The sequence below is a fragment of the Ascochyta rabiei genome, chromosome 1 (assembly GCF_004011695.2).
Source record: "Ascochyta rabiei chromosome 1, complete sequence".
In the NCBI taxonomy this organism is placed as follows: domain Eukaryota; kingdom Fungi; phylum Ascomycota; class Dothideomycetes; order Pleosporales; family Didymellaceae; genus Ascochyta; species Ascochyta rabiei.
The window spans coordinates 795,475-815,838 of NC_082405.1; the positions used below are offsets into that span (position 1 = coordinate 795,475).

Sequence of the window (20,364 nt, forward strand, 5' to 3'; positions counted from 1 at the left end):
AGTCACACACGCACACGCACATTCTACTCACCACAAGAAAGGTGCAACGATTGGATGTAAGTGATTCATTGTTGTACCTGGTGCAACCCGTGCCCAGCGAAAGCAGCAAGCCCTCGCATTAATTTTTTCGAACTCTTATCAGCTTGCCGTCGCGTCGCAGGAGAGCTGATGTGCAGTTTGTAGTTTGTTTCCCGCACAGAAGGGAGTTTGGAGAAGTGGGGTAGGAGCGAAGGGGAGGATTCAGATTGCGTGTTGCTTGAGATACCGTGGCTCAGGGCTTGCAGCGGCCGAAGTAGCGCGGGTAAAGGCAGCAGTCCCTCACGGTGTGCTGCTTGCACAGCCATGCAAGGAAGCGCTCGAGTCCTAGACCGTAGCCGCCGTGCGGGGAGGAACCGTACCTGGATGAGTGGTTAGCAGGGTGTTGTTTTTCTCTTTAACTTCTCTCGACAAACGCGCTGCGCTATGCTTTTCTTTTCTACTAGAGTTGAGTTGGGTGGGTGAGTGGGAGCTTACTTGCGCTGGTCTGTGTACCAGTAGTATGCCGAGGGATCGATGCCCTCTCTTGCAAAGGCGGCCATGAGCTCGTCGTTGTCGTCCATCCTCATGCTTCCTCCTACAATCTCGCCAACACCGGGCATCAGGCAGTCGACGGACTCGGTAACACGCGGGTCCTCGCTGTCCTTGAGCATGTAGAAGGCCTTGATCTCGGCGGGGAAGTGTGTCAGGAAGATGGGTTTGTTGATGATGTCTGTCATCCTGCGCTCGGCTGCCTCAGCAATATCGTCGCCAAACTTGTGCGGCTCGCCGTCTTCGTTCTCGATGTTGTGCTCGACGAGCCAGTCAATCGCGTCCTGGTACTTCATGCGCTTGAAGGGCCGTTCGGGCATCTGGAACTCCGGGTTGAGGTCCATGATGTGCTGCTTGATCACAGGGTCAGACGTGGCGACCTCGAGGACGCGGCACATGACTTCTTCCAAGTGGGTGAGCAAGTCGTCAAAGTTGATGTAGTCGAGCTCGGCCTCAATGTGCGTGTACTCTGCCAGATGGCGGCGGGTGAGGGACTTTTCAGCGCGGAACGACTTCTCGATACAGTATACATCGCCCATGGAGGGGAGGCAGGTTTCGAGATAGAGCTGCGAGGATTGCGTCAGGTACGCTTCTTCGTTGTAATACCCAAACTTGAAGAGTGTTGCGCCGCCTTCGACCTGAGTCTGGACGAGCGCTGGAGGCGAGACCTTGCGCAGGCGGAGCTCTTTGTAGACCTGGTTGAAAGCAAACTCGACAGCATCGCGGACGATCATGACCTTGGAGGCAGTCTCGCCACGCAGGGTGAGATGGCGGAGGTCGAGCAGTGTCGCGTGCTCGGTGTCCTTGGAGACGCGGTTGGTGATGGCGTCATCGCCACCCGCTGCCTTCCAGATTGATGGAACTCTGTAGAAATCGGCGTGAAGCTCGCGGTCGTTAGGGGCGTGGGCGCCGGCAGGGACCTGCCTCAGCTCACCGAGGATCTCCATCGAGGTTTCGCGGGTCAGGGTGAGGGCGTCGTAGGTCTCGGCCAGCTTGCCGGTGAGGACAACCTGCATGTAGCCGTATCCATCTCTTAATGTGATGAACAGGACCTTGCTCTGCTTACGCTCACGGTGCACACGTCCAAAAACTCTGACGCGTGTGCCCTTGACGTCCTTGCCGTCGCCCAGTGTGATCTTGCTCGCGTCTGTGTCGTCGAGCTTGATCTTGATGGGCGCCGGCAGACTCCTGTCCTCGTCGAGCACAACCTTTTTGGCCTCCTCGAGGACCTCGTTGCGGGCAGCCTGCTCCTTTGCGCGCAGGGCCAGCTGCTCACCCTCCTTCTCTGCCTTTTTCTTCAGCGTCTTCGCGTAGTTGACCGCCTTCTTTAAGGCTGACTTGGCGGCATCCTTCCACTCCATGCGCGACGACGGATCAGCGCCCGCGGCCAGCTCGCCCGTCACGCTCTTTCGTGTCTTGAACTTGGCGGCCTCGCCTTTCTGGTAGATGGCATATCCGAGCGACTTGTAGGGCAGGCTCTCGTCGCCTGTCTGCTCGGGGCTGTCGTGACCGACGTCTTCGTCAATGTAGTAGGTAGCGTCCGCCATGGTGGCAGCAATTGGGTATGTCGAGTGTGTTAGTGTGTCAATCGCATTGCTGTCTCTTGAAATTATAGTGTTCGGAGTCATGCGCGGGGCTGTTGCCCCTCATTGGCCGAACGTGGAGCTACTCATGTCTGACTGGGAGTTTCTGATAAGATAACCTCCAACGTTGTCCCTTGTCCCTGTAGCAAGAATGACTGTTACTCCATGCTTCCGACGAATGGGACGGTCGAGAGGGTGTTTGTTTATCCACATGTCACCCAAGCAGCTTGCAAAGTGTCATTGTAGAGACGCTGAGTCCAATTGCTTCACGTGCCAAATTAGGCGCGCTGACAAACAAGGGCTGATGGCGCCACGGAGCCGTGTCGAGCAACTTAACACCTCGCAAAGACCTCAGTCGCTGTCTTAAATCTCTATTGCGAAGTGGCCCAGCACACCAACATGGCAGACCCAACTCTCTACACGTTCCCCTCTCCTCTCGAAGGCTACCAAAACCTCGAGCCATTGCCACAGCACGTTAGACCTCTCGATCGCACTCTGCTGTACTGACAGCTAGCAGAGAGAAAGCTGCAGATGGCAAATCCTATGTAAACCCACCGGCAGAGAAGAAGAGCGAAGCGTACACATCCTTCGTGTCGCCCATTACCAACAGCAAACGCGGTGGCTTCGAGTATGGTTACCACAGTATGAGTAGTATGTTCTTGAACTAATAGCCATCAGCGTACATATCTACTTTCTGCAAACAGAGGCAGAAGAACTGAAATTCGCAACTGAGCTCTGGGAACGTATACGGCGCGAATGTACGCCCCTGCACCGCTTGCCCTTTTCCTTCTCCACGCGCAAGATACTAACACGACTTGTCAGTTCCCGAGCTTCGCATCTACCAAATCTGGGACAGGCCACTTGGGCCACATCCCATGGGCATGTTTGAAGTCAACATCTTCACTCCAGAACAGTTTGGAGCGTTCATTCCTTGGCTAGTGATCAACAGAGGGCCCTTGTCGGCGCTCGTGCATCCTAACACAGATCAAGAGGAGAGGGATCATACGCAGAGGGCGACCTGGATGGGACAGCCGTTGCCGCTGAACCTGAGGCTGTTCAAGAAAATGTCGAAAGCTTGAGTTGAACAGATGGTGGATTAAGGTGATGGTTGTGCTTGATACTGTGTCAATTGTGGGTATATTGCTGTACCAATACGCATCTTCATAATCAACCCGAGCACGCCACGTTATTTCTTTTGAAGTTTGGACAGGCCGCGTGACCGCTCTCGTTGCGCTCCGGTGCATCTTCTGGGTCTCTGTCGCCATCTGCTTGCGGCATACCAGCGCCACGCCTTGATCGCGACGCTCGTGTACATAGCGTGCTCACATCCATGATGTAGTTTTGACTTTACGGTTCCATATGCCATTGCTCATCATTTAGTCTCCGCGCCCTTCTTCTTTTTCTTGTCCTTCTTGCCCTTCTTCCTATCTCTCTTCTTCAAAGACGACATGCCCGTCTTGCATGCCTCGGCGTACCGTATGTAGAAAGTGTCGATGTCGTCTGGCTTCACGATCGTGCTCAAGACGATCTTGGCAACATCTTGCCTGTCCGTGCCAGCCTTCTTGTCGCTTCTGTTGTTCGATGCGCGGACCAGGACCGGTAGCGGATTTTCAGGATGCGTGTCCCATAATGGATCGTCTGCGACCTTTGTAGGTGTGGGTGGTGTAGAGGTCGAGTCAACTGTCAGGCGCTTCTGGGTCAGGTAGACGCTGCCGTGGCCTTTTTTGCGATTGTGCTCGAAGAGGTTGCCGAGCTGAGTGAAGAACTGTGGACTGTTAGCGGATCCTGGAACATGGGCCCAGAAGAAAGCATACCTCGTCGTTGGTCAGGTGTTCTCGCCCCATTGCGTGAGTTTGTGATGCTATGACCTCCGCGCTATGGGTGGAGGTGAGTGGGATGAGGCCGCGGGGGAGCCTACCGATCACTAGCGTCTCCAGCCGCGGCTTGAGCGTACTTTCCTGGACTTTTTTTTCGGCAACTCTCGCAACCTTGACAATATGCGCCAACAATACGGAGGGCCAAAACTGCCTGCAGATCTTCGAAACCAGTTTGGAGGTACGTTGAGTAGATTCTATGGGCTTTATGCGTGCTAACATGGACAGATCCTGCAAATCGCGGCAAGAGCAGCGGTGGGCGCAATGGACAGGTGAATCGCAAGGACCGGCGCAAAGCCGAACGAGACCAGAAGAAGTCGCAAAAAACACGACTCAAGAAGGCGCCACCGTCATCGGCGTCTCATGTCCAGAATGGCAAACGACAGCAAGCAGTGCAAGAGGAAGAGTCTGAGGTGGACTGGGAGGACAGCGAAGATGAGCCAACATCAGTGAAGAAGGAAGCAGCACCCAAAAGCATATTGAAGAGGAAGGTACAGCCCGACAAAGACGACTCTCCCGTGCCTGCAAAAGTCTCCCGCGCCGTACAGGACCGACTCGACCAAGACGACAAGGAGATCCGCGCTTTGGAAAAGAAGCTGGGGAAAAAGAAGAAGTCAGCAGGTGGCGGCGGCGATGATGGCTTGGATGATCTGTTTGGCGACCTTGGAGACTTCAGCGATGAGGACACACTCGAAAACCCAAATGCGAAGAGGAAACGAACAGAAGATGACGACTGGCTCGCAAGCAAGAGGCGGAAGGCTCTAGGGACAGCTGCTCCATCTGCACCAGAACCAGACAGCGAGGATGAGGAGGATGACTTGGAGAATCCATTCTCCGAGGATGACGACCTGGATTCCGAGGACATGGACGGCGAGGACGATGAAGATCTCGAAGAAGGTGACCTAGATGATGGCATGGACGACGAGGAAGACGACGAGGAGGACGACATTGAAAACCCCTTCTCTGAGGATGAATTATCGGACGACGAAGAGCCGGCCCCTCGGGTGCGAGAGAACCCATACGTCGCGCCCGTAGCTGCCAACGCAGCACCGACCACAAAATATGTTCCCCCAGCTCTACGAGGGCCGCCTTCATCCGATGCTGAAGCGCTGTCACGTCTAAAGCGCCAGGTTCAGGGTCTTATAAATCGATTGTCAGAAGCCAACATCCTTACGATTCTGAAAGACATTGAGAAGATCTACGCAAACAATCCTCGTGGTTATGTCAACACGACATTAATCAATCTGTTGATTGACATGCTTTCAGATCCATCGGCGCTCCTTGAATCCTTCATTATATTGCATGCTGGATTCATCGCAGCCGTCTACAAAGTCATTGGTCCTGACTTTGGCGCTCAGATCGTGGAGCGTATCGTCTCCGAGTTCGATCAGCATTATCAGCCAAACAAGGACGGCGCCGGGAAACACACCACCAACCTCATGTCAGTTGTATCTGAACTGTATACCTTTCAAGTCATTGGCAGCAACATTGTTTTCGATTATGTTCGATTCTTCCTTAATGAGCTCTCCGAAATCAACACCGAGCTCCTTCTGAGGATTGTTCGAGCGGCAGGTCCGCAACTGCGACAGGACGACCCCACTGCACTCAAGGACATTGTAGTCTTGTTGCAAAAATCAGTAGCAAACGTCGGCCAACAGAATCTGCCAGTCCGAACAAAGTTCATGATCGAGACAATCAACGACCTCAAGAACAACAAGATGAAGACGGGCATTGCTGGAGCTTCGATAACCAGAGAACGTACGACCCAGATGAAAAAGCAGCTGGGTACGTTGAACTCGAGGAACCTCAAAGCCACCGAACCACTGCGAGTTGGCCTGAAAGACATTAGGGACACAGATAAGGTGGGTAAGTGGTGGCTAGTCGGCGCCAGTTGGCGCAACCAGGCTCAAAGTGATGTGCCAGCTGAAGAGGAGAAAGAGCCAGGCAGGAAGCGAGTCGAGATTGACGAATTTGATGAAGACGGTGAAGTTGATCTCGCTCAGCTTGCTCGGGAGCAACGCATGAACACGGATGTCCGCCGAGCCATCTACGTGTCCATCATGTCAGCAACCGATTTCAAGGATGCGCAGATACGACTGAACAAGCTGAACCTCAAGAAAGCGCAAGAAGTCGAGATACCCAAGGTCATCATCCACTGTGCAGGGACAGAGAAGACATACAACCCGTACTACACAATCCTTGCACGAAAGGTATGCTCGGACCACAAGACGCGGAAAAGCTTCCAGTTTGCGCTGTGGGATATTTTCAAAAGCCTTGGGGAGAACCAAGATGGAGGCGCGGACTCAGATGACGAGGGGGACGACAGCAAGGATGTGTCACTACGAAAGCTTGTGAACCAGGGCAAGCTCTACGGCACGCTGATGGCGAAACGTGTGTTGTCCGTGACCTGCCTCAAGAATCTCAACTTCCCGTATCTGCAGGCGAAGACTAGGACGTTTGTCGAGATCATGCTTGTTACGGCGATCCTCGAGACACAGAAAGGCGCGAAAGGAGAACGTCAAGAAACAGCTCTGCTGCAGACGTTTGTCGAGGCAGATCAGGCACCTGAGATGGTCGCAGGTCTACAGTTTTTCCTCAAGACGGTTGTAAGCAAGACGGACATTGTCGACAAGTCGGAGAAGGAGACGGTCAAATGGGGCTGCAAAGCTGTGATCAGGGTGCTGAACAGAGTGTTGGCCACAACGACGTTGGAGGAAGACTAGATACCACTGCGAACCATCCACTTCGCCCCTACCATAATTAACGAGTTGTAGTCATCACCATCATTACAAGTTGTAGCCGTCGTCTCCCCTCCCGTGCAATCTTCGTGAGTCTGGTGCGTGTCGCAGCGAGGTTGAGGGCTGACCAATAACAGCGCCACGCCGACCCTACCCGCATCCCGGCCGAGCTCAGGGTATCCGCAAAAAGAGAGTGCTTCGCCCAAGCTCATCAACCACCTCCAGTCCCACGACCCCATCCATTGACGACCGTCATCGCAGCTGTGTCACCACGGCTTCTCTTGGTCCTTAGCTCCGTCCACCCATTTCACCATGTTCCGGTCTCTGGCTCCCCGCGCCGTGCAGAGGGCGACACGGCCCGTGTCTAACAGCACATTCTGCGCATCCAACATCTACTTCCAGAACAGGTTACGACGAGGCTATGCGTCGGAAGCTGGTACGCCGGGCTCCGCGGAGATGAAGGGGAGTGCTTGGGAGCATGCGCTGACTGCTCGACAGAGGAAAAGGACCTGGTCATCATCGGCGGCGGTGTTGCGGGTTATGTCGCGGCTATCAAGGCTGGACAGGCCGGCTTGAAGGTGCGGCGCGACACCCACAGACCAACAACACGCACATGAGCGCATAGACTGACATCGTGTCCAGGTCGCCTGTGTCGAGAAGCGCGGCTCCCTCGGCGGAACCTGCCTGAACGTTGGCTGCATTCCCTCCAAGTCCCTCCTGAACAACTCGCACCTCTACCACCAGATCCTCCACGACACCAAGGGCCGCGGTATCGAGGTCGGCGATGTCAAGCTCAACCTCCCCGCCATGATGAAGGCCAAGGATACCTCGGTCGCCAGTCTGACCAAGGGTATCGAGTTCCTCTTCAAGAAGAACAACGTCGAGTACATCAAGGGCACCGGCGCATTCCAGGACGAGCACACCGTCGCCGTCAACCTTGTCGAGGGCGGTGAGACCACCGTCCGCGGCAAGAACATCCTCATTGCCACCGGCTCCGAGGCCACACCCTTCCCCGGCCTGACTATCGATGAGCAGAGAGTCATCACCTCCACCGGTGCTATTGCGCTCCAGGAGGTCCCCAAGAAGATGGTCGTCATCGGTGGCGGTATCATTGGTCTCGAGATGGTACGCACGCCTTCACACAGCAAAGAGCGATACTGATTATCCTTTAGGCTTCCGTCTGGTCGCGCCTCGGCTCCGACGTCACCGTTGTTGAGTTCCTGGGTCAGATTGGTGGCCCTGGTATGGACCAGGAGATTGCCAAGAGCACACAGAAGATCCTCAAGAAGCAGGGCTTGAACTTCAAGCTCAACACCAAGGTCATTGCCGGTGAGGTGTCCGAGCAGGGCATCAAGGTCAACGTTGAGGCCGCCAAGGGTGGCAAGGCCGAGAGCGTAAGTTGTCTGGTGCGCAATCTGTTCTGTTTCATGCTAATAGCTCTTAGCTTGACGCCGATGTCGTCCTCGTCGCTATCGGTCGCCGTCCCTACACCGCCGGTCTGGGTCTCGACAACATTAGCCTCGAGACCGACGACCGCGGCCGTCTGATCATCGACCAGGAGTACCGCACCAAGATCCAGCACATCCGCGCCATCGGAGACTGTACCTTCGGTCCTATGCTTGCCCACAAGGCCGAGGAGGAGGCCGTCGCTGCCATCGAGTACATCACCAAGGGCCACGGCCACGTCAACTACGGCGCCATCCCCTCGGTCATGTACACCCACCCCGAAGTCGCATGGGTTGGCCAGAACGAGCAGGAGCTCAAGGAGGCCGGCGTCAAGTACAACGTCGGTAACTTCCCCTTTTCCGCCAACTCCCGCGCCAAGACCAACATCGACACCGACGGCATGGTCAAGTTCCTTGCCGACGCCCAGACCGACAGGATATTGGGTATTCACATCATCGGCCCCAACGCTGGTGAGATGATTGCCGAGGGTACGCTTGCTCTCGAGTACGGTGCTAGCTCAGAGGATGTTGCGCGAACATGTCACGCTCACCCCACGCTTGCTGAGGCATTCAAGGAGGCTGCCATGGCTACCTACGACAAGGCTGTTCACTACTAGATTCCCGATTTCCTTCGTATGGGGTTCACTTTCAGCATCAGCGGCATGATTATCGAGCTCTCGAGCGGGGAGTTGTGAATAGTATCCTGTAATATATCTGATGCGAATGCTTGTTCAAATGTATGCAGGACTATTGACCATTTGACATGTGCATGCTCATTAAAGTGGTGTGGAGACGGTAGGGCTGACAACCCCTGCTAGCTTTTACGCGCTCGCGCTCGCGCAACGCGTTCCGCGATCTTCAATTCGGCCCTCCACATCGTCATTGAACCAACATTCGAACAGCAGATACTCCACAATGAGCACAGCGGAGCTTGACCAGCGCTGCAACGGGCTCCGAAATGACCTGAAAGCTTGGGAGAAACAGTTTGCCGCACAACATAACGGCAAGAGAGCCGGACGCGAGGATATCAAGGCCGACGCCGTGATTTGTACGCACACGACATACCAAGTCTTGTACCTGACGTTCCTGACCACGAGCAGCACAAAAATACAAAGAGTACAACAGACTACGGACCCAGCCGCCCACCAAAGCAGCCCCTCAGACACCCTCGAAACGAACAGCGAGCCGCAAACACATCTCCGAAGTCGAGCGAACACCCATAGCACCGCCACGAGCCCCGGTCCTCACACCACTGAAGCGCAAGAGAGAAGAGGAGATCGCCGAAGAAGAGGCTGACGCAGCATCTGAACGTTTGTCGCCCCAAGGACCTGCATTCATCGGGCCTACCCCGCAACGAGACGGGATAGTCCTTGGTCTCTTCGACAACCTCGCTGCGGAAACACCAAGCAAGCGGCGCATTATCTTTGGTGAGATAGAGCCCAACATCTTTCAGACACCCACCAAGAATTTGGAAGTCGCGAGCGAAGCATCATTGGAGTCGAGGGCGAGAGGGGATAGAACGCCGCTGTCTGTCAGCAAGAGGAATCTGTTCAACCAGTTCATCACACCAAAGAAAAGGAAACTTGACGAGGAAGGCACGCCGTCTTCTGCGCTGAAGGGACTGGCTACGCCGGCGTTTCTAAGAAGGGACAATGCGTTGGATAGAATTGAAGAAGCAGATGAAACGACGCCGCGACCTGCGCCGTGGAAGAGGAGGGTTCTGGGGAGAAGCCTGAGCGCCATGATACAGGCCATGCGGAAAGACGAGGATGATAGATTAGACGAGGAGGCGGATATCATGCGCGAACTGGAGATGGAGGAGGAGGGCATTCCAGCACCAGCCAGGCAGAGAGCATCGCAAATGCTGGTGGAAGACAGCCAGGTGGCGATGCCGTTAGGCCCTGATCGTGGGCTGGAGTCTGGAGAGGACGAAGAAGATGAGGAGGAGCTAGGCCGTGATGGCAAGCCGAGGAAGCCATGGAAGAAGAAGGGGCTGAAGCGGCAGACAAGGCGCGTTATCAGTGAGTCTTTCACTTTTTCACGTTGTATCAAAAATGCTAACCACGCTCAGTGCGACCCAATGCCGTCAAGCCCAAACCTGTTCCTCAATTCCAGCACGACGATAGAGACTCAGATGCCGAGCCCACATCTGTACCAGAGACGCAAGCACAAGCTAATGACGACCCTGCGATATCTGAAGAGGATAATTCCGACTATGCCAGCGATGTCTCTCACTCTGCGAAGAAACGAAAGGCGCCAGCGGAGAAGGCCGATAAGCTTCCCGAGAAGAAAGAGGGCGTGGTCGAGAAAGTGAAGAGGAAAATCTCAGCTACTGCACATGCAAACTATCAGAGACTCAAGATCAAGGGCAAGGGTGGAAATGGTGGGAAACCGAGAGGACGGTTTGGTAAGAGATAGCGAGCGTTTGAACCCTGTTGGCTTACGAGGGCTCAACCTTGGATAGATGTATCACTCCTGCCAGCCCCAGCATGCTTAGCTGTTCGTTGCCTGAGGTGTGGACCGTGGGTGAGACAGCGTGACCATCCATGCAGGTCATCTGAACCAATGGAAGAAGCTGTGCTGTCTGTGCCAGATTCAGAAGACTGTTGCATTCTATACTTTGTGTGAACAATGTCCCTTACACCACAGCAGTTATGGCATATATCCGAAATCGCGTGTTTGAAGGTTACAGCACGTCGTATGCGCATGGGGAGCACCAATATACATCATTGCCAAGGCTAGCTCTAGCTCTACCGTGTCCGTGCGCGCAACAACCAGAGTCGCGCAACGACCGAATCATCACAACTACACCATACTTTAACGCGTTGTAACTTAACAACTATAGCAGCTATTAACAAAGCGCTTACAGCAATTAATGTGCTAAAACTAGGCAAAAAACTTGTGTATTAGTATTTTGCTACTAGGTTTAGCGTTAACTGCGTAACTCTAGCTTAGAGACACAAGCACGTTTAGGACTCCTAGGAGACTAAGGATATTAACTAGCAACGTTTAATGCTATAATAGGAGATAGAGCTTATAAAGTATATAGAGTTACTTAGTACTTATTACTTACCACCTACTAGAGAGATAATCCAGAATTTTGTGTTGCTAGTGGCTTAAAATCTAGTTAGTAAGAGCTAGGTTACCTGCTTTATTAACAAGTACTCTATCTATCTTATCTTATGTTACTCTACTAGGATAGATTAACTATATTATAACACTAATTCCTATAATAAATATACGCTCTACTTTAACCTACTACAGCACAAAATCTCTAAATACTCTATTAAGGGTTGCTATATATATAATATAGATAAGAAGGGCTTTATAATTAGTATTATAGGCAGAATAAAATATATGTTTAGTAAGTATATATAGATAAAGAGAGAGATTAAAGCATCTATCTAGGATAGTAACTAAGCTTAGCAGACGCTTATAGCGTGTGTGTGTAGTAATAGGATAGTACTACTACTAGGCATTATCTATAAGTTAGCTAATACTAGTATTAAATTAGACTAGGTAGCTAAAATTAAGCTAGAAAAACACTCTGTAATAGTTATATTATCTTTTTTAGGGTGGACAAATAGGGATATAGGCCTTACCTAGCTTAAGCAGGTGTTTAATTACTACACTAAGGAGAAAGCACAAAGAAAGTAGAGGCTTTTAATACTAGATAGCCACAGATCCTATGTAACAATAGACTTTATTAAGTAATATAATAACTACAAGATCCTTCTAGCTGTCCTTTCCCCTTACTTAACCTAAATGCTCTAGCTGCTTAATATAGTGCTGTTTAAGCCTCTATTAATAGTATACTTAAAAGTAGTTATAACATATATCTATAAGGCTTAAAATAATATACCTATTACTAGAGTAGACTTCTTCTGCCTATTCTAGCTAGTGTAGATGTGTAGCTTTACTAAAAAGCTAATACTTAAGTCCTTTAAGGTAACAGGTATCTATCTACTTAATCCTAACATTATCCTCTACTGCTTTATTAAAACACTAGAGAGCTTAGATTTAGATAGGTCCTTATTATCTGTTTATAGTAATAAGGATTAGCTTAAAATAGAGACGTTGTTGCAGTGTGTAGTTAAAAACTAGAGTAAGAGTAACGTTAAAAAGATAAGACAATTAATCTACTATATCTTAGTTAAAACCTTACTTCTCTAGTATAAGATAGATAGCCTTAAAAAGACTCTAAAGACATAGAAGAAGCATAAAAAGAAGAGTAAAACCTTAGACTTATAGTAACAGCAGAAGTACTATAGTAGTGCAGTGTTCTAGTTACCTAGAAAGGTTAACAAAGTATACTTCTGTAAGTAAGTTAGATAATATAAGAAGAAGGAGGAGAGGCTTAGAAAAGCTACTAGTAAGGAAGTAGCAGCTGCTAAGAAGCTGGTTAAGGAGAAGAAGAAGGAGGAGAGGTGTGTAGTGCAAGAGGCAGCTAAGGTAGTACATAAGAAGAAGAAGGCTAATACAGTAAATTAGAAGGCTAAATAGGAGGCTAAAAAGCAGTATTAATAATAAGAGCTTAATACTATAAAAGCTATATAATTACCTTAAAAGAGTAAAAAGAAAGCTTTATAAGTAACCTAGCTAAAAAAGCGTTAAAAACATAGTCCTAGAGATAATATTAGTAGTTGTAGTCCCCTATTGCTGTCCCTAGCTCCCCTACTTAAAACTACATCACATAGCTGCAATATTAAGTTACTAGCTAAATTTAAATAGTACATCTTTTTTATAAGTAATTAATTAGTACTATACTATAAAATTATAAAATAATAGCTGTTGTAGGTGGCTCTATCGCCTTATCTAATTTTGAGCGTTGAGGTGGTTTTCGGTCGTTGCGCGACTCCGGTCGTTGCGCGCACGGACACGGTAGCTCCGCCGCCCGCCGCAACAAACACCACGACATCTGCAAGCTCACCACACGCCACATCGCCCACCCACACAACCGAAACGCCTCTACCTCCGCCCAACAGACAGATATCCGCACCGTCCGTCATCATGGCCGATAAAGAACTGCAGTCGGCGCTCCAGCAGCTCCACCAGACGCTCAAGTCGCGCAACTACCAGCAAGCCACAACGCTCCTCTCCAAGGCCAAGATGGCACTCCTACAACTCAACGCCCTTATTCCGCAAGAAAATACAACGAAGAAGCAACTACAGGCCGCCCGCGAAACACTTGAGCTTGGCGCCATCATCTCCATCCGCCTCAAAGACACCGTCTCCTTCACACGCTACTTCCAGCAGCTGCAGCCCTTCTACGCGCTGCCCGCCTCCACTCTGCCAAAAGACGGCAGTCAAGCCAGCAAAGTCACAGGCCTGTATCTTCTGCTGCTGCTGAGTGAGGGCGACTACGCGGGCTTCCACACACTGCTTGAGACGCTAGAGGTGGCGGCAGCGCAGGAAGGGAAGGGTCTCGAGGATGACCAGTTCATTCAGTACCCGATAAGGCTGGAGCAGGCGCTTATGGAGGGGAGCTACGACAGGGTGTGGGGCGATACAAAGAGCGAGAGAGTGCCGAGCGAGGAGTTTGGCATGTTCTCAGAGGTAAGTCACGCCACCGGCGTCTTGCTCACAGCAAGGGTGTCAGCCGATTCGCACTCTTTAGAACTCTGGACGCTAACACGGACGACTAGATCCTCATCGGCACAATTCGCAAGGAAATTGCCTCCTGCAGCGAGCGCGCATACCCCTCGATCCCCATCTCCGACGCCAAATCTCTGCTGTTCCTCGACTCGGAAGGCAGCGTTGTCAACTTTGCGCGTGAGTCTGGCTGGGTCGTCAAGGACGGCCGGATATACTTCCCTCAGCAGGAGGACGACTACCAGAGCAAAGACATCTTGGTCACGAGCGACCAGGTCATCGAGAACACACTGGGGTATGCTAGGGAGTTGGAGATGATTGTCTAGACAGGCAGGCATTCAGAGACGGAGAAACAAATGGAGTGCATGTCACTGTACAACACATTACAGCACGGTATCGACGTAGGCACACTGGCATAGACGAATCATGATCAAATGCATAAACAGTTACGCACCTACGACACTTGCCACGTCCCACTTTTCTAATCTTGTCGTTGTTTGCAGTTTGTCGTCTCCCCAAACCCATCCAGAAAAGAGTATTAGCTTAATCCTTTCCTTCGTCCAAACCATGTGCTGATTAAATCGTAACTATTTGAGTTGGCGCAACATAAGAAAGGAAACTTGCTTGAAGATGCTGGAACCACTCAGCATGTTTGTACAATATGTGGATAAAGAAGGAGTAGATATGGATAAATGTTGCGGGGATCTAGAGTGGCAAACATTTGTCGACGTGGTAGATATCTTCGAAGAGGAAGAACAAAGAGAGAACTCACAAGCCGATTGTATCAAAGTTTCGAATGTGGAAAGTAATTGTGGAAGCTAGAAACAAAAAATCCCGAATGTGATTGCCTAAACGTCGTATCGTAAGAAACTGCCCTTGCTTCCTTCAAAGGCAGCCGCTATGATGTCGCTTCATCCGCGAAGCAAACAAATAGACAAGAAGCTGTGCAGATCAGGCGCGTAGCAACTGCGTACAAACATTCCTTGTCTCAGCTTGAACACTTGCTATAGCGTACTCCAACACAGGTCGAAATCCCCATAACCAACTGCTTACCAAGCTTTACATACCAGAAAGAGCGTTGGAAAGACGAGAGCAATACTATAATGAAGCCCGAAGCACTTGACGCTTTCGCGACGCAGAGCATACGCCCCGGAACGCTAGAAGCTGCCGCGGCTAGTCCAGGAGAGACGGGTCGAAGCATGACTGAAGCAAGCGTGACACAGCAGGAAAAGGTAAGTTCAGCGTAAACATCCGAACTTATCACTTCACACTCACACCAGTAGGTTCATCTCCCCGAACAACGTCGACCGCCCCTCAACCGCCTAAACACTCCACTCGGCCAACGCATAGACGGCACTGAGGCTGCAGCGAAGGTAGTGGAAGAAGCTGCGCAAGTTGTCGAAGGTGTCGTGCAAGGTGTCAAGGCAGCCATACACGAAGCAGTACTATGGGCAGAGAAAAAGGCAGAGGTGCTGGCACACAGTGAAGATCATGCTGGACCGTATGACTCTCCGGCGACATGCGCAGGTGGCGTCTCAGATCTCGATGTCATGGCGACGGGAGTGTTGCCGGCCACGATTCCTGTCCAGGAAGACGGGAAAGATCGGGAGTTGGATGGCGGCCACAAGTCGGGCGGGAGGGACTCCAGGTTGTAGGATGATCCCGCGAAAGATCTAGGGCTGCTAAGGACATTGTCAGGCTGTATCGTTGCACTGCAACACTATAAGGATGGCAACAGCGATGCGGGTAGAGATGATGGACCGAAGTACAGGCCGCAGGACGACCTTCGTTCACAAGCGAGCGATGCTGATATTGCACGACAAAGATGCAGCACAAAAGCGAGGGTAATCTCTGGGACTAAGAGTGTGAATAACGACCTGTAACTCCAATATCATACGATTAGGCGCTGAATGTAGGGCCGAGATGCAAAAGCGGATCCGCACCAAGCAAAAGTGGGGAGCCAACCGAAAACAGTAAGAGCCTCGGCTGTTAGCTTTCGTGAAGAGCATCGACTCGCACGCTCCGTCTCGACTACATCAACAGTAACAACTGAATTTTCTGGAACTATTACTCGTAGATCTAATCAAAACAATTTCTTAGTCTCAGAATTACTGTCCAAACTTTCCAATGGCTAGCTCAAACCACCCACTCCTTCTCGCTGCCACAGTAGCTCACGGCTTGCTTGCTCTCGGCCACATGGTATGCCTTTCGGAAATAGCTTCACATCAAAGAGGTTTGCTAACATACGTATAGAGCAAAGGTCTTGAGCAGTTCAAGCACGCATCTATCAATGCTCTGCCAACCACACTGCGCGGCGCTGTCAAGGCGGGCTGGTATGAGGGGGGTGGATTCCTTCTGATAATGGGTGAGTCTCGTCCCCTTTCTAACGTATATGCTAGCGTTGCTGTTCGAGTATCTCGAGCTTTGTCTTTGGAATTGAGACTGATGTCCCACAGCTATCTTGAACTACAAATGGGCGCAAACCGGACTGCTTGATGTCTACGACAAGAGTATTGCTGGACTGCTGGTAGCCATACTGGCTGGTGCGGCAGCAAGTTACTTCCAAAGCGGTGATAAGCCGACTGCAACTGCGCTGTCCGTTGTTGCTATTCTGCAGGGGCTTGGTGCCAAGGGTGCGTCACCGTAGGTGAGTGGAGAGTACACCTCTCAATACTTTCATAGTCGGGTTCAAGGGCATGCTAAGGCAGTGAATTTAAATCCGGACTTCTGTACTGAGTGCGGCATCAGTTCTTTACACTACCGCAACAAAGACTACGAAACAGTCTTCGGAGCAGACTCTTCTCTCAAGTCAACTTCTCCTGCATGGCTTGAACACACTAAGTCTTTCAACTTCAGCATTCGGTCAGGTTGGTCTTTCAAGGTACCAATAACTTGAAAGATGTGCAAAGGCTACAACGCTCTTCATATGTAACGCACGATCACATTAACTCTAGTGAAGACCTCTACGCTCATCAACAAAAGTCTAGAACAAGCAGTACGCCAGAAAAACATGACAAAGCTTTTGCGATCTAAGCTGATCGAAGCTCGATGCTCCATGTATTCATATAGCAAAATTTGTCATGCCCGATGGAGTATCCCATAACGCCTCCCAGGAAAAGTCGAATGCATTCGGATCCAATATATCGGAGAGCAAGAAATTTGCATCGTCGAAAGTCTGTACGGGCGGTACTTCGACACCGCTCCCATACCCGTTAGGATTTGGAGCCACACTCGTTAGTTCCGTCTCAGAAGGCGGTGCTGGTTCTCTAAAGTTCAGAGATGCAATCCTTGATACCGGCTCGGCGCACCGCTCCAGGCAATAAATCGCTATGTCCCAATCGTAGTTATCTCTTGCGAACTGGATGTGGGCAATCACTCGCTGGAGTCGAGTGACTGAGGCGTTGCGCGTTTCTGGATCTTGTGTTTCGACTGTACAGCGGAGCGATACTGTGATGGCGTGTACGAGGAGGTGTGTAACATATGGGAGCCAGAAATCTTGGAATTGTAATTCGCCAAGGGAAAGAAGGAAATCAAGGACTGCCGAAGAAGCGGCGCGTAGCTGGTGGATTCTGTCTCGTCCAAGACTGCTGTCTCCTTCGAGAACTGCGGAGCGTAGAGTGACCCGAGCGAGAAGGAGGCGAGTGGACAGGAAACAGAACCAAAGGTTACTAGATCCAGGCTGGTTGGGGAGGGGAAGCCCTACAACATGATCAGTGTCTAATTGAGCGATATCATAGCTTCTTTTCGATGACTTACAGGTAGGTAGCTGCGCCTCCAGACTGTTCAGCTCGCGTTTGAAGTGAGCTACTTGTTGAGAGAGCTGCATACGATCGGGCTCGATCTGGTATATGAGAGGCAGAATCAATCCAACAAGCTCAGTCAAAGCACAAAAATGGACGAAGCAAACAGTCGCCTGTTTCTGTTGCTGAGTTGCTTTGTGACTAACAAGTGAGCTAACAGTCGGCCGTGGCACATCATAGTAGCCCTTGGTGATGTGTGGAGGGGCGCCGTATGCGACACTAGCCCATGTGTCTGTGATTAACACGCACCACCAAAGGCGGATTCGAACAGATCTTTCGTTCTCGGTTATTCGCCACTGTGATGGATCGCGATGAAGACCGAATGTCTGCGCAAGCGAGACAGTCTTGCCGCACAACGTAATGTTACCGACAATAGAGACTGATGGACGTCCGATTTGGTCGAGGATGGCAGTGGATATTGTCGACATTCCCGGGCTGAGGAAATCTTCCAATGTTGCTGAGATGGCTTTATTCCAGACAAAATGTGCGTCAGGCTTTGGATGCATTTTCAATGTTTCCGATCTTGGCCAGAGCGGTGATCCAGTAGCGTATATAACACACAATAAGTTGTTTGGTACCTTTCCAAGCTGACCATTTCGAAGCAGAGCGCACATTTCCTCGTCCAGGACAGGAAAATGGTAGTGAAGGTTTTTGAAATACAGTTCTATGACCTCGCGTTTGAAGGGTCCCATGATCTGCTCCAAAATTTCCAGCTGGGACCGTCCGCACCCACTCCCAGGAGGCAAGCCTGTTCGAAATCTAGGGACCGTGAGGTATACGATCGGGTCTTCTGCGTCATGGTTGAGTGTCTGGTAGTTTGACGTTTCTGAAGCCTCGCCCCCAGGCTTGCGGTGCTTCGCAAGGTGACGATTGAAGATATCCAGATCTTCAGCAAGATGCGAAGCCATGATGATGGAAGCAGATGGATTGGTTGTAGCCTTATGCAGCACCGGTGCGGACTGTGGTCGCATAGGCCCTTCTGCCATTTCAGCATTGCTGACTCTGCGGCGTTTGGCAGGCTTACGGTCACCGTTCTCTTCGGTTGGCGAGCTAGTAGAGGATTCCACATATTGGCATTTCAAGCGGCGCTCTCGACATGATAGGCATGGTTCTCCCGGAATATCGATATGACAGCGGATCTTGCGCGACCGACATCTGGTGCAGGCAGGCACCTTGTGCGAGCGGTATGGCCGGTTTTGGATGGGCGCCGCGCTGGCCATCAATACGTCTCCAATTCCCTAGCAACGTCCACCCCTAGCTCTTTCTTTATACTCTGGTCCTTGTTTTTCTTAGGTATGGGGCTTCCTTTCTGGTTCCTAGAAATTTCGTGGTTGTTGGGATGTTGGGATGAAAGTGTGAAAGTTAGTCAAATGACTGGATCGGAGGAAGGATATCTCGGCTAGACTTGCACCGGTCAGTCGGCCCTGATGCTGAGTACCAAAAACGTCAAAGCCGCTAGCCGCGTCCCACCATCGTTCTTCTAACTACCCGCTCTCTGGTCACAGCTATATTGCATCGCTTATACTGATATCTGGACTTGAGTCTGCCTTATATCTCCGTAGCCCCCCGCTGATGTAAGGCTTCTGGCCAGAAAACCTTGGATGGGTCAAAAGCGCACATCACATGTGGGGGTGGGATCTCGAATTCTTACCGAACACACGACAATCTACATAGCAAAGAGGAACTTCGTGGTCAAATAACTCGCTTCGATCACGGATACACCTACTGCCGCCTTCAAATAACTACAATGCCTATTTGTAGGACGCCATACAACGAGGCAATAGCCTATATCCCACGCGAATCTAATTTCCAACATCCCTGCATGTGAAGACCACATGAACTGTCAGTCGATTTTGAATATTGCGCGCATATGGTGAGTTGAGATATGAGCGCATTAGCAAGACACACTCAATGAACAGATGACTGCGCACTACTACGAAAAAATTGTTATCTAGTGGGGAAAATTGTAGCTGTGGCTGTTAATACAACCATGAATCAGACAGCAGTAATTTACACCCTGCTTAATGGAGACTGTATTCTAGGCTCCCAGAAAGAATTGGCTCGTCAGGAAGCTTGCATAGCTGTTCTAGGCGAAGACCTGGGCGGAGCTCAAACATCTCGGTTTGTGTGTCCAGACTTCTTCCCCTTACATCAGGGGAGGTAGGCAGCGCTCCTTTGCATAGCAAATTTCCAGCAAAACATGATGCTACAGTCAAGACTTGCGCTATAATTCTACAATATATGCGATCTCGCAAAGAGGTATATTAAGGGACGCTGTACAGCCCTGGACCAGATTGCAATATCATTCAAGAGCAGCGATATTCAGCACTCTCCTTCATTGCGTAACAGCTCGTACTATTGGGATACCAAAGACTCTCGCCCTGCAAAAAGCTTTTGCTAAAAAAGCGTGGAGATCTTCAGTAGGGCTTATGTAGTTGTTAGTCACATGCGAAGAGCTTTTTCGTTTTTGAGTTGCCTATCACGAAGAGAATTATTCGATCAAGTCAACCAGACATATTGCCGGAGTTTTGATGAATAAGTCGCTTCAGGTTGATGACGTGCTCAATTATCATCACTGATGGACCGAGAATTCAGCCTACACATGGCCGTAGAACTCATGCACTACAGATTAACGTCGTGAGAGAGATCATATTGTGCGGTGTGAGACTGCAAGAGTTTGACAATATCAAGTTCATTGCTATACACAGACATTGGTGCCAATTTCCATATACTGTCCTGCCTGACCTCTCCGTGTGGTAGAAGAC

The 20,364-nt window shown here is 50.8% G+C and overlaps 10 protein-coding genes across 10 annotated transcripts, besides 5 other annotated features; 7 read left to right on the plus strand and 3 right to left on the minus strand.

Moving 5' to 3' along the window:
• Positions 1–35: part of a tandem repeat that runs on past the window's edge.
• Positions 36–271: 236 nt separating this feature from the next.
• On the minus strand, positions 272–2,114 carry EKO05_0000210 (Asparagine--tRNA ligase; the record flags this gene model as incomplete). The annotated part of the gene is made up of 2 exons (XM_038944636.2): positions 272–398; positions 514–2,114. 2 exons carry the CDS (start codon positions 2,112–2,114, stop codon positions 272–274), a joined length of 1,728 nt encoding a protein of 575 aa, XP_038802748.2.
• A 435-nt stretch (positions 2,115–2,549) lies between these two features.
• EKO05_0000211 (uncharacterized protein) lies at positions 2,550–3,229 on the plus strand (the record flags this gene model as incomplete). The annotated part of the gene is made up of 4 exons (XM_059635395.1): positions 2,550–2,620; positions 2,668–2,778; positions 2,829–2,908; positions 2,973–3,229. The coding sequence occupies 4 exons, from the start codon at positions 2,550–2,552 to the stop codon at positions 3,227–3,229; spliced, it is 519 nt and encodes a 172-aa protein (XP_059491378.1).
• A 293-nt stretch (positions 3,230–3,522) lies between these two features.
• On the minus strand, positions 3,523–3,994 carry EKO05_0000212 (uncharacterized protein; the record flags this gene model as incomplete). Its single annotated transcript, XM_038936434.1, has 2 exons — positions 3,523–3,915; positions 3,965–3,994. 2 exons carry the CDS (start codon positions 3,992–3,994, stop codon positions 3,523–3,525), a joined length of 423 nt encoding a protein of 140 aa, XP_038802750.1.
• Positions 3,541–3,589: a tandem repeat.
• A 153-nt stretch (positions 3,995–4,147) lies between the features above and the next one.
• EKO05_0000213 (uncharacterized protein) lies at positions 4,148–6,747 on the plus strand (the record flags this gene model as incomplete). The annotated part of the gene is made up of 2 exons (XM_038936872.1): positions 4,148–4,205; positions 4,253–6,747. The coding sequence occupies 2 exons, from the start codon at positions 4,148–4,150 to the stop codon at positions 6,745–6,747; spliced, it is 2,553 nt and encodes an 850-aa protein (XP_038802751.1).
• Positions 4,942–4,971: a tandem repeat.
• Positions 6,748–7,074: 327 nt separating the features above from the next.
• Positions 7,075–8,824, plus strand: EKO05_0000214 (Dihydrolipoyl dehydrogenase; the record flags this gene model as incomplete). Its single annotated transcript, XM_038936495.1, has 5 exons — positions 7,075–7,198; positions 7,261–7,340; positions 7,405–7,887; positions 7,935–8,156; positions 8,207–8,824. 5 exons carry the CDS (start codon positions 7,075–7,077, stop codon positions 8,822–8,824), a joined length of 1,527 nt encoding a protein of 508 aa, XP_038802752.1.
• Positions 8,825–9,031: 207 nt separating this feature from the next.
• Positions 9,032–9,064: a tandem repeat.
• A 58-nt stretch (positions 9,065–9,122) lies between these two features.
• On the plus strand, positions 9,123–10,625 carry EKO05_0000215 (regulatory particle non-ATPase; the record flags this gene model as incomplete). The annotated part of the gene is made up of 3 exons (XM_038936614.1): positions 9,123–9,255; positions 9,308–10,228; positions 10,279–10,625. The coding sequence occupies 3 exons, from the start codon at positions 9,123–9,125 to the stop codon at positions 10,623–10,625; spliced, it is 1,401 nt and encodes a 466-aa protein (XP_038802753.1).
• A 332-nt stretch (positions 10,626–10,957) lies between these two features.
• Positions 10,958–13,091: a mobile genetic element.
• Positions 13,092–13,217: 126 nt separating this feature from the next.
• EKO05_0000216 (regulatory particle non-ATPase) lies at positions 13,218–14,125 on the plus strand (the record flags this gene model as incomplete). The annotated part of the gene is made up of 2 exons (XM_038936831.1): positions 13,218–13,763; positions 13,853–14,125. 2 exons carry the CDS (start codon positions 13,218–13,220, stop codon positions 14,123–14,125), a joined length of 819 nt encoding a protein of 272 aa, XP_038802754.1.
• Positions 14,126–14,902: 777 nt separating this feature from the next.
• EKO05_0000217 (uncharacterized protein) lies at positions 14,903–15,454 on the plus strand (the record flags this gene model as incomplete). The annotated part of the gene is made up of 2 exons (XM_038936463.1): positions 14,903–15,031; positions 15,083–15,454. The coding sequence occupies 2 exons, from the start codon at positions 14,903–14,905 to the stop codon at positions 15,452–15,454; spliced, it is 501 nt and encodes a 166-aa protein (XP_038802755.1).
• A 472-nt stretch (positions 15,455–15,926) lies between these two features.
• Positions 15,927–16,446, plus strand: EKO05_0000218 (uncharacterized protein; the record flags this gene model as incomplete). Its single annotated transcript, XM_038936582.1, has 3 exons — positions 15,927–15,998; positions 16,053–16,164; positions 16,256–16,446. 3 exons carry the CDS (start codon positions 15,927–15,929, stop codon positions 16,444–16,446), a joined length of 375 nt encoding a protein of 124 aa, XP_038802756.1.
• Positions 16,447–16,860: 414 nt separating this feature from the next.
• On the minus strand, positions 16,861–18,507 carry EKO05_0000219 (uncharacterized protein; the record flags this gene model as incomplete). The annotated part of the gene is made up of 2 exons (XM_038936957.2): positions 16,861–17,498; positions 17,556–18,507. The coding sequence occupies 2 exons, from the start codon at positions 18,505–18,507 to the stop codon at positions 16,861–16,863; spliced, it is 1,590 nt and encodes a 529-aa protein (XP_038802757.2).
• Positions 18,508–20,364: the final 1,857 nt, after the last annotated feature.